Genomic DNA, 12772 nt, shown 5'->3' on the forward strand with positions numbered 1-12772 from the left:
TATTAAAGAGTGAAATACTGTTCTCTCTTTCTTAAAGACCCATTTTATCATGTGCTTAGGGAAAGCTTGATTAATCAACAAGAAGTCTTGAACTTCTTTTTGATCTTATCAGGAAGTGACAGGGCTGTGGCCTTAGCTTGAAATAATTTTTTTAGTTGATTTTACAGTTACTGAAGGGCAGGATTTTCCTGTCTCTGAAACCTCTTATGTCCAACTAAGACATAGGTTTCTCAGTGGTGTGGTTTGGGCTTTCCAAGCAGTTAACACCGTTAACTCCTCGGGGTTGCTCGGCCTGTTACGGAGCGTCGGCCTCTGTGGGCCGAAGGGGAGAGTTGTGGCTAGGAACGAGAGGGGAGCTTGTTTTCTTCTTAGCACCCAAATTAGTGATCAGAAGTTCCTGATAAATGGCAATAAATAAAAATAAGAATCCCCTCAATCAAGCCCATGTTGGCTGTGACAGGGTACGAAGAAACATTTCAGGCTACTTTTGTCCCCTTCAGCCTGCCCCTGAATTCAGTATAACTGAGTGAAGACCAGAGGTATATTGTCTGCTCTCCCTGGTGTCTTGGTGGCTTGCCATTTAGAAAATGTTAAAAGATCTGAGGACATAATAGTTAAAATATTACTGTACTATTTTATAATCATTAGTATAGCCGCCTCAGGTCATTTTATCTTAGAAAAGTAAAATCAGAAATATGAGAGGTCAACTGACAGTGAAATGCTTTAACAGCTATACTGTTTATGAAGAAAATATAACTCAGCTTTAACTAAAGAAATGAGCCAAGGAGTTCAAAGTATTTTATGTTTCTATTTCATATGATTAAATAACTGCTTTTAAGTGTATATCTGGGGGTTTATGACCAGCATCTTTTTTTTACTCACACTCATCATTACTGCTTACTGTTCCTGCTATTGTTACTACTGGACACTTCTGTAGCACAAAAAAAAAAAAAGCAATGCTGTCGTTAGTTGTTCACTTGGACAAACCTTTGAGATCCATGCTTCTGCAATCATGCTTCCCCTTTCATAGGGGATTATACTTTGAATAACCTGAGACTTAGCTTAGCATGCAAGGGGTGGCTGATTTTTAAGGCCAACTCTACACATGAAGACTCTTTGCTGGGAAATTACTATTAGCTGGAGGCAGTTAAACCTGCTGTCCTGAGACATGATGATGTGGCATTGAAGTGTGTGTATGTGCAGGGAGTTTATAACATTTTTTTTGCTAGTATAGGTTATTTTCTTTAGGCATTTAATGTAAGCACTACAGACTTCCTTTGTTTTTATAAAGTGTGCTGACAGTGAAAGACTTTCTCAGACAGCAAATCTTTCCTAGAGAAACACTTACTGAAGCGCTTTTCTTTTCTGTCAGCACAAGATCCGTGTCTTCAGATCTCTCCTGGTTTAGCTTCCCAATTCAGTTAAAGATATTAGGATATTCAATTGAACTGGATTCTTTTTGCTTTAAATGAGAAATGCTGCTCTTAGAGTTTTCTTCAGCCTAGTTTTAATTTTTGAAAACCCTGCCAAATTTATACCAAAGAATTCGGAATGTTTTGGTACTTACGTTGTCTGTTGCCTGTTTCCTATATATCTATACTAGATTTGCTAGTTTTAAATTATGTGTCATACAGTTTTTTCTCAGTTTTGAAGAATGTGCTTTCCCAGAACACTTCATATGATTATTTTTTTAGTTATTCTCTAGCTACTGCTACAGAAATAAATGATTGAAAAACTTTGGTAAATGGAGATTTATAATTCTTCTATCCCGGGAATGAAATAATATTTAGACATGAAATGCGCAGGGAAAGCTTGTGTAATGCTTGCCATTTGTAAACATATTGTAATATGAACCACTGGCAACAACCAATTCTTCAAAATTTTCAAACCATAATATTTACCTTACTGAAAAAGAAGCCTTTCTAACAAATTTCTGTATGTGATCCCTTTAGGTTGTATGTTCAACTGCAAATATAAGGTACAAAAGCATATTTAAATTGTTTTAGCATATTGCTAGTGCGATTGATAGGTACAGGTGGACTTAGGCAGTCATCAAGCACTTCCATAACTTGTCAGCCTAAAATGATTATCGATCGCTTTGGATTCTCACTGCTCTCTTTAAAGCCACAGAACCTGTTAGAACCTGCTGTTTCTGTAAAGAACTTGTGCACTTCTAACAGTATCACAGAAAGCTGACAACTTGTTGTTCTGAATTCAGTCACATAGGAATATGCTTGCTAAAGAAATGTTTTGACAGAGAAAAGAGCAATTATCTAAGTTATCTGAAATAATGTTGTGGATCGTGTGAATAAAAAATGGTTCTTTGTTAATTTTGGTTAATGTAAACTAACAATGGCATATGAATTACAGGAAGTTATATTATGTCATTTGCAAACCAAAAATACATTATTCTTCATCGTGAAATCAGTGTAGAAAATGTGTTATGAATCATCTTTGTTCAGGAAGAGGGGTTCGAAAAATAAAGCGATGGATCATTCAGCAAAAAGAGTAGCATGGAGCGGAAGGGATTCTGTCAAAGATGGGATGGAATGTGTGTGTGGAGATCAGCATCGGTGAGATTGGACAGTGGTTGTGCTGTGACTCGTGGGAAAACAGGAAGTGGAGAAATTGCATGGAACTCTGAACCCAAAAGTAACAGTTGATTTCAGTATGATGGAAAATCAGCTGTTTAATCTCTTAAATTGACAGTCTTCAAAGATTGCTTTTAATTACATTTTAAGATGCAGTTATTAATTGTTGATGAAATTATTTTCTAGGTGCTTGATGGATAAAAACTTCGTGAGAATTGGAAAATGGTTCATAAGACCCTATGACAAGGATGAGAAGCCTGTTAATAAAAGGTAAGGTGATCTATGTAGCAAGTACTTTTCCTGTCAGTGTTGTATTTCACATACTGATAATTTGTTGCCTTCTGATGGTAGTTTTCCATTTCCTTTTTCATATAACAAGGAAAAACACAATCACTATTCACCTCAATAATTCACTGAAAATAATTAGTTTTGGTTTTGTTAGTGATGGATAAATTGAGATAAGAAGGTGAGGATAGTATTTGCCCATTAAGTTTACAGAAAGGTCACACTTCTCGATAGGTTTTGCATAGCATGTCTGTTACTCGTAAAACAGCATTCCAGATAATTATTTAAACATTTTTTTGAATTTCTGGACGATTAACCCCAACCTGAAATTTTAAGCAGTAAAATAAGTAGTCTATAGATTTACTTATAGATTTACTTCTTTTATTTACAGTTTCCAGCCTTGATAAACAGTTTTCATTGATGAGGCAGACTGACAAGTTGGACTTCTATGGCTGATTAATGTGCTGCTCTTGCAGCTACAGAAGCCTGGAAAGGGGTAACTGTCTCCACTTGCTCATTGCTATTTCCTCTCCTAGCTCTAAAGGTTACAATGTTCTCAGATCTTCTGGTACTTGCATTTATAGTCATCCGCTAAACAACTTCTGTCAAAAATAATCTGAGTTAAGCTGAAACACAGATTTTCTAACGGGAATCATTTTGACAGAACTGGGTTAGGAAGTGACTAAACATGCAGTTATGCTGGGAGATTTGAAGGTAATGAGCAAGTGGAGATGAAGTGGGGTGGCAACTTCTTCATCCAGCGTAGCTGGTCACAGTGTGTCTGAGGGCATCTATAGGTACAGGTGGAGATTATTCTGTAGGCCATACCATCTGCTTCTCATCTCTTTATCTCACTGCATTATCTTACAACAGAACTGTCTGCTGTTACAGTGAGGTATTACAAACCATTGGCTTCGTTCTGTCACAGAATTTGTGTTAACTGGATACATCTAAGCAGAAGTTACTCTTAAGATACAATGTGGTAATTAAACATGAATTTGTCTTTCTAAAAACTGAAAGCATTAATTTAGCGTGTGAAATTCTCTTTCGCACTACTTAAGCTTTTTGTACCTTAGTAGGCTTACACTGTGTATATATAACCTTTGTGATTTCCCTTTTGTCCTAATGACAAGAAGCTGTTGAAACACCCGGTTTTATCCATGCCTTTATATGTCCTGACTGTATGTAACCCCTCCCCCCTCATGTTTTCTGTTTTTTTTTTTTTTTTTTTTTTTTAATCGCACCAATATCTAGTTTAATTTTCTGGAAGATTAGTTCCCTAAAGTGGCACCAGAAATGGTTTGGTACTAGATCCTGGAAAAGGGAGACAATTTCTTTCAGCAAAAGTTGTTCGCTCTAAGGCTGCAATGAAGTTGATAAAAACAAATTTAATGCATTTGTGAATCTCATATTTACTCCTGGCGTGCGTCAGTCTGAAAACTGAAGCATCTGATACAGTAGACTGTCTGTCAAACAGCAGCAGCACTGGCATGGAAGGGATCATTACTTCAGAATTTTGTAACCTCGCAGGTTCTGTGTCTTATTTACATCTGTGAAATACCAGATCATTTGTAAGCTGGGTAATCTGTAGGGGATCATTACATTTGTTTGTAAATGTATGTACAATATGCACATAAGTATATCTTCTCTGGAACATGGTACAAAAAATGAATTAACATTGAACTTATAAACCGTGTTTGAATTATTACTGTATATAAAGGGACTTCTCTACAGAATTCTAGGGCTGAAGGATAGACTCCTGATTTGAAGAAGATACTGATTGTTGTTTTCTTCATTAAGTAACTGTCACTATAGATTCTACGGATACACAACATTTTTAGGAGCATTTATTTAGCAATATAATTATGGCCTAATTCGAGATCGGTGATTTTTCTGCAGTATCTGTATCATTGGAGTTGGCTAATCTTACTGAAAGATGGCAGTAAAGACTGCAGAGGTTGGCAGTAGAGTCTATTTCAGACAGTAGCAGCAAATATCAGAAGGCTTTGGGGAGTAATTTTTCCTGACTTTATTTAATCTCTTGTGCTTTTTTCCTTATACTCGGTCTCAGTACAGCACAATAAGTGATCTTACACAAATTAACTTATTCACATTGGTTCCATATAAATTATTTGTGAAACCTTGGTTCTAAGCAGCAGCTTGTAGTAGATAATAGAATAAATAGCAGTTGCAGGAAGCAGAGGCCAGCTGGAGGTGTCTAGGTATTTTAGCACTGTGGATAATGCCTTCATGACCACAAAAAAGTGGTATGTGAAAACACAATAGCTAAACCTATGTTAATATATGAAATACTAGAAATAAGTTACACCTATGTACATTAATTAAGTTGGTTTCTGAGAACATGTAGTGTATGTTGAAAATGAATGCAATATTGCCCTTGAAAGAGGGAAGAGATATATGTACAAGCATATATATGTTTATATATATGTTTATAGAATGAACGTTTTTTCCCCTTCTTGAATAGAGGAAAAAACGAGCAAATGTCATTCAGGCAAAGAAATACAAATGGTTCAGTAATTTGTTCTTATACTCGTGGCAAAGGTAGTCATCTCAGATTTTGAACAGCCTGAGTTCCTAACTTTATTACAGGAATATACTTGAAAAGTCTTGAGCGGGGCATAAGGAAAGAGCAAAACTCACACAGCTGGTTTTCAAGAAGTATCATTCAAGGAGTAATCATTCAGGGCTTGTGATTTTCGTGAATGGCATTAAAGGAGAATGGTGAAGAGTTCTGTGATTTTAGAACGGAATCAAAGATGAAGTGGAGCACGGCAGTGGCCGTGACCTACGTAGTCCTGAGATGTGAAAAGGAGGTCTAAGAACAGCAGATGACCCTCTGAGAAGGCATGAGAACCAATAGGCAAGATGAGTTTTTCCACTCTTTTCAGAAGCAAGGGAACAGCAGAGGGAGTTGCAGATCCATATGCAATTGTTTTGCTTACAGTGGGAACCAGATGCTTTTGACAGGAAACTTAGTGTAGTGCTTGTGGGTTTTCTTTCCTGAGCTCTCTTTTTGTTGGTAGCATCATTTAATATTATGTGTCTCTTCCTAAATAACACTACATGTTTTATTATCTGTTCTACAGCAGCATGTGTCTAAATATGTTTCCAAGTGACTGCTGGAAAATACTAAACTTTATTTATCTTCACAACTTCCTAAAGGAGATAATGTTTGTAATTTACAGAATTTGTCTGATACAAGGAATTGATAGCTCTTTGCACTGTGTGGTGAAAACTCATCTTCAGTATCTATTCACAATCACTTCCCAATTACTGTATTGGGGTTGTGGGATCTGAAAACACTGCCATAAATTTTTTAATATGTTACTGACAAAAAAAAATAATCCTATGACCACCTCATGCAAGGATCTTCACTAGTTATTTTATTATCTGTTTTCTTGGTGTGTAGTAGAAAATTGAGCAAGAAAATAGTTTTCAGTGAATTGTGTGAAAAACTTAACATAAGTGAAGCTATTTTTAAATTGCTTAAATAACTGATGGGTCAACTCCTTTTCCTTAAGTCTGTTAGTTTTTCTTATTAAGAGGAAAAAAGTTATATCAGTGAAGTATTTTGAAGTCAAATCTGTTTTTCTCCTTAAGAGATGAGAAGTCTGAAAGCGATGATGTTTAGGTAGCCACGCTGCCCTCTGTGCAGGTAGAAGAGTGGAAGTACAGTTAGGCTGCAATGAAAGATAGTTCTTTAATTTAAGTTTCAGAGAAGGTTTTTGGTTTGTTACTGTCCCGTAAGACAGCTGCTTGACATCCTCGTGTGAATGCTCTAAATGAATGAAACTGTCTAAATTAGGAGCTCATGGGCAGTGTCTTCATAAATACACTCCCTGGTACCAGTTTAATGGAGTTCAGAGTACATCCATATCCATTTTGCTCAATAGCTGTATTCATCTCTTTGCAAACATCAAAGTGGGGTGCTATCGAGTGCCATTGAAACCTGAAGACTTGCAGTCACCTTAAGCACAGCTTCCTCTTTAAGATCCTGGAAGTTTTCAGTGCCTTCAGTTCTGTAGGAGTACTCATAGGACTTAGCAAGAAATAAGGGGATCAGTGATACCAATGATGACATTCAGCATTGCTTGCAAATAACATTGCAAGCTGCTTTCTCTTTTCACCATGCTAGGAATGCCTGTCAGTCAGTGTCTTCATCTGAAAACATCAATTTTAGTGAGCCCTGGAGAAAAAACTGCAGTGCTGTGCTGGGAGGAACTGGAAACCAGTGGAACTGGTGCTTGTCTAAGGCTGGAGCACCTTGTCTGAATCTAATACGGAGGCTTGGTTCTGGCACATAATGTTGCCTAGATTATGTCTTCTGGCAAATGGTATCAAGGTGATTCATTAAATGATGACATAATTCAGTAAGAGCATGGTAAAACAAGTTTAACTGATCTAGTTAGATTTTTAATAGGATTTGAATTCCTCAGCTGAGAAATGGTAATTGATTGATTGTGCATGTATTGTTTCTTCCAGTGCAATGACAGTGCTTCAATTAGAACTGGAGGTTGTTTTTTTACTTTCTTCAATTTGGCAAAACCAAGCTATTTAAACTGTTTTAATTCTATAATCTTATTTATGTACTTGTATTTTAACAGTGTTAAGAAAAGATTTGAGTAATGTGATTGTATGCATTTCTGGAAGATACTGGTACTCCAGTAATACATCTTCACGGTATAGCCAATGAACACTGTTATGTCTGAGGAAAAGACAAGGAAGGAAAATAAAAGTCAACCTGATTTAATTCTAAATCAGGTATGATTATTGCTTACTTCTCAAATTAATGAGATAGAACTACTGGGTGGTAAGAAATACTGCATATTTTCCAAAAATTGTTCCCACCCTTGAAAAAGTAGGCTTTTCTATTTTGGTTCAAGAACAGGCTTACTTCCCAGACAAATGTTTTTGTACCTCCAAGGTTTAAATTCTGAAAAGTAGTGGTAATCTTTTTTTCTCGGTCTTACGGTTTCAGCAAAATTCATATGCCAAGCTCATATTGTGTGGTTTGTTTGTTTTTTAATTATATTGCAACCTTGTGTACTAAAGCTGACTTCATTTGTACCTGCTCTGAAATATTGGGTAATGTAGCCATGGGAATGCAGTCTGCATTCATATTTTAGCAGAAGGAATAAGATATAAAATAGAATGTGAAGTACATGTTTTCACATGCATTTTTAAGCAAAAGCTCTTATATCAATATGTTTATATTAATAATGTTCTAAAACATTTTAATATATTTAAACTATATTCGAGTATATTATTCAAACTATTTATATGTACAATAAATATTTTATATAGACAGTAAAGCAATTAATTAGAGATGCTTAAGGATATAATTAAGATAGTTTGGAAAAACTATATTCAAATAATAATTGCTAATTACTGTTATTTGTTGTGGATATATGCAACTGGTAACCTTTGATTGTGTCAAATTTCAAGAAACTTGCATGTAAAACTTGATTGAAGGTGCTAGCACACTGTGCAGGAAAAAAGTGGTTTGGACTGTAAGCCTTCATGTGTTTTATTACCAAGGTAATTCCTAGATAGGCTATAAATTTAGTAGTATTCTTTATTCAATCTCTTGATACTTTTCATTTAATAATGAAAATAATAAAACAATGTTTTGCAAAAGGCAGTAAGAACTGTCTCGGCACATACAGTAAAATTTTCATTGAGTGTATTAAATACACTACCCAGCTTGCATTATCTCTGCACTGCTGTGTGTTTTGGCATGTAGCCACCTACATTGTTTTATGGCTGGCCTTCAGTAAATGAAACAAGAATCTAGAGCTGTGTACCTGTAGCAATCATTGCTGAGCACTGTACTTTCTTCATAATGACCCAACCTTTTCATCTTCCTCCCCTGGGGTAAGAGCAGGAAAAAACAGTGGCAAAACAACCTCAGGCACCTATTCCTCGGAATCGTTGACCCTTGCCAATCAAAATAAAGTCCTGGGAACAATAGAAAGACTCCCAACGTGGGGTCACTGGTAAGATGTCATAGAAGCAGTGCTTCTCGTATGCTGCCTGTATCCACTTCAGCTAATTCATGATGCTGGAGAATGTCTTACACAGTTGTTTGCTGAAAATATGGAACTGAGCCAGGCAGCCAAGATAAAATGTAAGGGATGTTGATAAGTGTGCTGTTTGTTGCTCAGTTCTGCGATATTTTGCATTTTGCTGATAGACATGAGTTTGAAATTCCATCTTTGCAAGTCTACCCTTGTCTTGATAGTAGGGTTTATATTATTGCAGTTGCTTCTTTGTGTGGATGCAGCGTTATCTCAAAATGAGACTGTTGCTTGCTTGCCAAATGAAATGTATTGTGGTATTTGCACTATGTTTTGGAGTGCACTTTAAGTTTTGGAGTGACTGCCTATCTCTGGCAGAGACAATATAAGATGTGGGTCCCTGAATTCATGGAGCAATTCTAAAATATGGGCAGCTTGGTGCAAGGCAGGAGGCTTTGAGGCAGAGGGTGGCATCCTGGCATTCAGGAGCCTTGGAAAAGAACGTTTGTAATCTCCTCTTTGGCTTCTGAGGAGTTTCCAGCAAGGAAGCAAGGCACTGCTGACAGGCCTGTACCCGTTCAAAATGAAATGTTAGCAGAATTCTTACCCCTTTCTGCCTTGGGAAGGAAATACACCCTCTGGCCTCTAAAGATAGCCTTTCTTCCTATTCTGTACTTGAGGCAGCTGAAATATTCAAGGTGCTGTCACTGAGTATCATGGAGCTTTCACAGATCTTTTTTTGGTGAGGTGCCTGAAACTCTAGATTTTTTTTTCTCCTCTGGACTACTCTGAATCCATGCATTTTCATCATGTTTATAACTACTGTTTCTGTATAGGATTTTGAGAAAACCAGGATATGCAGGAGGTATGTTTTTTCACGGGTATCTAATTGTACTGTTTAGGTCACCAGTTTGACCATTTTGGGGTATATGGTGAAATACACCGGTAGATAAAACGCAAATCAGTTTTCTCTAGAATTTTATAGATACAAGATCATTTTACTGGTGTGATGAATGTAAACAAAGTTATATAAAACTGTTCTTCTCATCTCTAATTGCTGCATTTTGCAAAACTTTCTCTTCTGGTACTTATTTGCAGGCAACATTTATTTTGTATACAAATATGTGCACATATAAGGTTACTGGAATGCCTACATGTACTCCAAATGTTTACATTATTTAATGTAATTGAAACACTATTTTTCACACTTGCCAATTTTTAAAAGATAATTATTTAAAGGGTTGACATGTTTTGGACTAGGGCTATAAAAGTAGCAAGTAATTCAAGGAAAGCATGGTTATGTATTTCTATTGTCGTCATCTTATTAGTCATTTATACTTATCTAGTTTAGAAATTATTTAGTAGCTTAACTGTTTTGAACTTCAATAATTATATATGAAGCCTGGCTTAATCAGGACTTGGTGACCAATTAGTGAAGTCCCACTAATGTGTAAGCTTCTTTTCTCATTATACACTCGCTATTGGCACTGTATATAAAGGATAAACTAAGTGCCCCTGATGTGCTGTTAATTAGATTTGTCAGGACTCCCAGTTGTACTGTCTGCCAAACACAAGTGTTGTCACTTACTGTATCAGTAATGAATTGACTTAAGGGCTTTTGTAGATATTTAGAGGGCCTTAGTTTTGAATACTTATTCTGTTGAAACTATAATTGTAGTTACAGCTACAGCTCTCTGCTTACTGTATTCCAAGATCTTTCACAAACAGAAGAGGTATCGGCTTTCTTGAACTTCTGAAAAATCAAGCTGTATTTTGTGCTTAAACTGATTTATAATCCTTGTAGGCAGCAGGTGGTCTTTTAAGTTCTGGGAAAGCACTGGCGCTGTATAGGATTTGTTTTGAGTCCAATTCAGAAGTGAAATATACTCTTTGTGTTCCCAAATCAAATTGGTGCCTAAAGCCAAAAAATTGTTCAGTCTCTTCACAAACAGGAAAAAAAATTCAAATAAAGAAATTCCATTGAATTATTTTAGTCAACAATAATACCTTTTTCATTTATCCTTCTGACATTTTTATGCCTCTTTAAAATTAACTAAACTCCCTTTGGAAACCAAGTTCTTTCAAGATTATCTAGGTTATTTATACTGAAAGTGTTTTCTGAGACTTACGTTCACCTAGATGTTTTTCTGCTAACCTTTAATTTCTAAAGACGTAGGCTATTTCAACTGCAGTGTGTTTGATGTTTTTTTCCCTTTTAATTCATGGGTAATCTTTTCTGCACATCTCCAGGCACTCATGACATTTTGCTTGTTTGTTTTAACTGGTTGCAATCACAATTTCAGGCTCCTCTCTCACCTTCTTCCCCGAAGTCTTTCTTTCCCAGCCTGATTTCCTGATCATACCTTCCAGGATCTCTCCTGAATGTGAGCTGTAGCAGGTGTAGTATACCAGCACAGTATTCTGCACATCTCTGTAGTCCGTAGAAACAAGCATTTTAAAATACTGCACAATGGCATCTTCGTGCAATACCGCACCATTAGTCAGACATTGTGCAGTCAGGTTGCTTGTTCAGGAGATCACTGGGAGATGTGATATAAATAGTCTATTCTGTGAATGACGTTATATCAAAAAAAAAAAAAAGTTTATGGAAATGCCTTTTTTTTAATAATTTGCTGGAAACATACATAAAGAAGAGAAAGCTGAATTACACCGTCTTCAGAATCCCTTTAATGTTTTGGCTTATTAAGCTTTCAGATTCAAGATAATAAAACACATTCAAAATAGCTCGTCTTTAGTTTTAATTTACTGCTGGTTTAGAGGATAGGGAACTTAAATGAACACTGTGTCATAAATAATATAAATAAAGCTATGTAGTTCTTCTGTGTAGGACTAGTAATATAAATAAAACTCTATTCTTCCTTTTAATAATGAACCAGTGAGCTGTAGGCCATCCTTATGACTGAAATGAACACTGCATAGGACCCATCTGCTGATGTACAGTAATTAGAGAAGATACATCTTCAAGTATATCAGCATTAATGAACTCTGTTAGCTGCAACTTTCTTGACAAGTGAGTAAAGCAAAATAAGTCTTCATGTACTTCTACAGTTCCTTGTTGAAAGTACAGAACTAGTGCTTGCTGAGTGTCACCTTTTCCATCCTCTTGAGAATTTAATCTGTCCTTTCACCAGGAAAATCTTCCTGTCCTGTTTGGAGTTTGTACTGTACACCTTGTTCCTTCAGTCTGAACTTCAGACAAGTAAGATGTGGTCTAAGTCTGAGGCAAGATGAAGAAAGCATGCATGGAGCAGGTCATTTCTCAATCATAAATGCTGGGCAATTTTCAAGTGCTCTTAGATTGGCAGAGAAGTGACTTTGTATGTTCTGAGTGCAAACGCTTGTCCAGAATTTCTCAACTTTGTAAGTGAGCAAGGGGTGGATAAATTTTCTGAAAAGAAAAGTGGAGCTCATTGCTGTGTTTGAATCACAGCTGACTTTTACTTCAGGTTGGACTTATCCACCTGCATGGCATTCTTGCTTCTGACTTAAAGTGTAGGCAGTCGTCTTTTTCACTGTCAGTCACAACAGATGCTATGTTTGTTTTTCTTTCCTGAAAATCAGTGCTCATAAAAATACCCATACTAAATACAGACTGCATTTAGTCTTACTGGACTTCACCCTGATACTAAAGCTGAGAAAGAGAAACCACTAAGGAGAAAATCTCTTTTTGCTGGCAAAGGTAGCCAGCAAAGAGCTCATTTCTTCGAGTATTGACAAACTGATCTCTTTACCAATAAGATGCTTCATACTGCCATCTACTGACCTCACCTTCTGTTGTTCCTGCAGGGGATCCAGTCGTGGCTTGCATCTGTGGTAATGTGTGGTCCAAACTGCTTT

The 12772-nt window shown here is 36.4% G+C and overlaps 1 protein-coding gene across 5 annotated transcripts in view; it reads left to right on the forward strand.

Annotated features, from left to right (window-relative positions):
- The window catches only part of MED13L (mediator complex subunit 13L), a 211577-nt gene that overhangs the window by 115121 nt on the left and 83684 nt on the right, over positions 1-12772 (forward strand). For all 5 annotated transcript variants that reach the window (XM_038187189.2, XM_027470033.3, XM_027470038.3 and 2 more), the window contains one exon: positions 2778-2861. In XM_038187189.2, the coding sequence (XP_038043117.1) occupies positions 2778-2861 (84 nt within the window). The remainder of the gene's footprint in view (positions 1-2777; positions 2862-12772) is intronic.

This window comes from Anas platyrhynchos, chromosome 16, assembly GCF_047663525.1.
Source record: "Anas platyrhynchos isolate ZD024472 breed Pekin duck chromosome 16, IASCAAS_PekinDuck_T2T, whole genome shotgun sequence".
Classification (NCBI taxonomy): domain Eukaryota; kingdom Metazoa; phylum Chordata; class Aves; order Anseriformes; family Anatidae; genus Anas; species Anas platyrhynchos.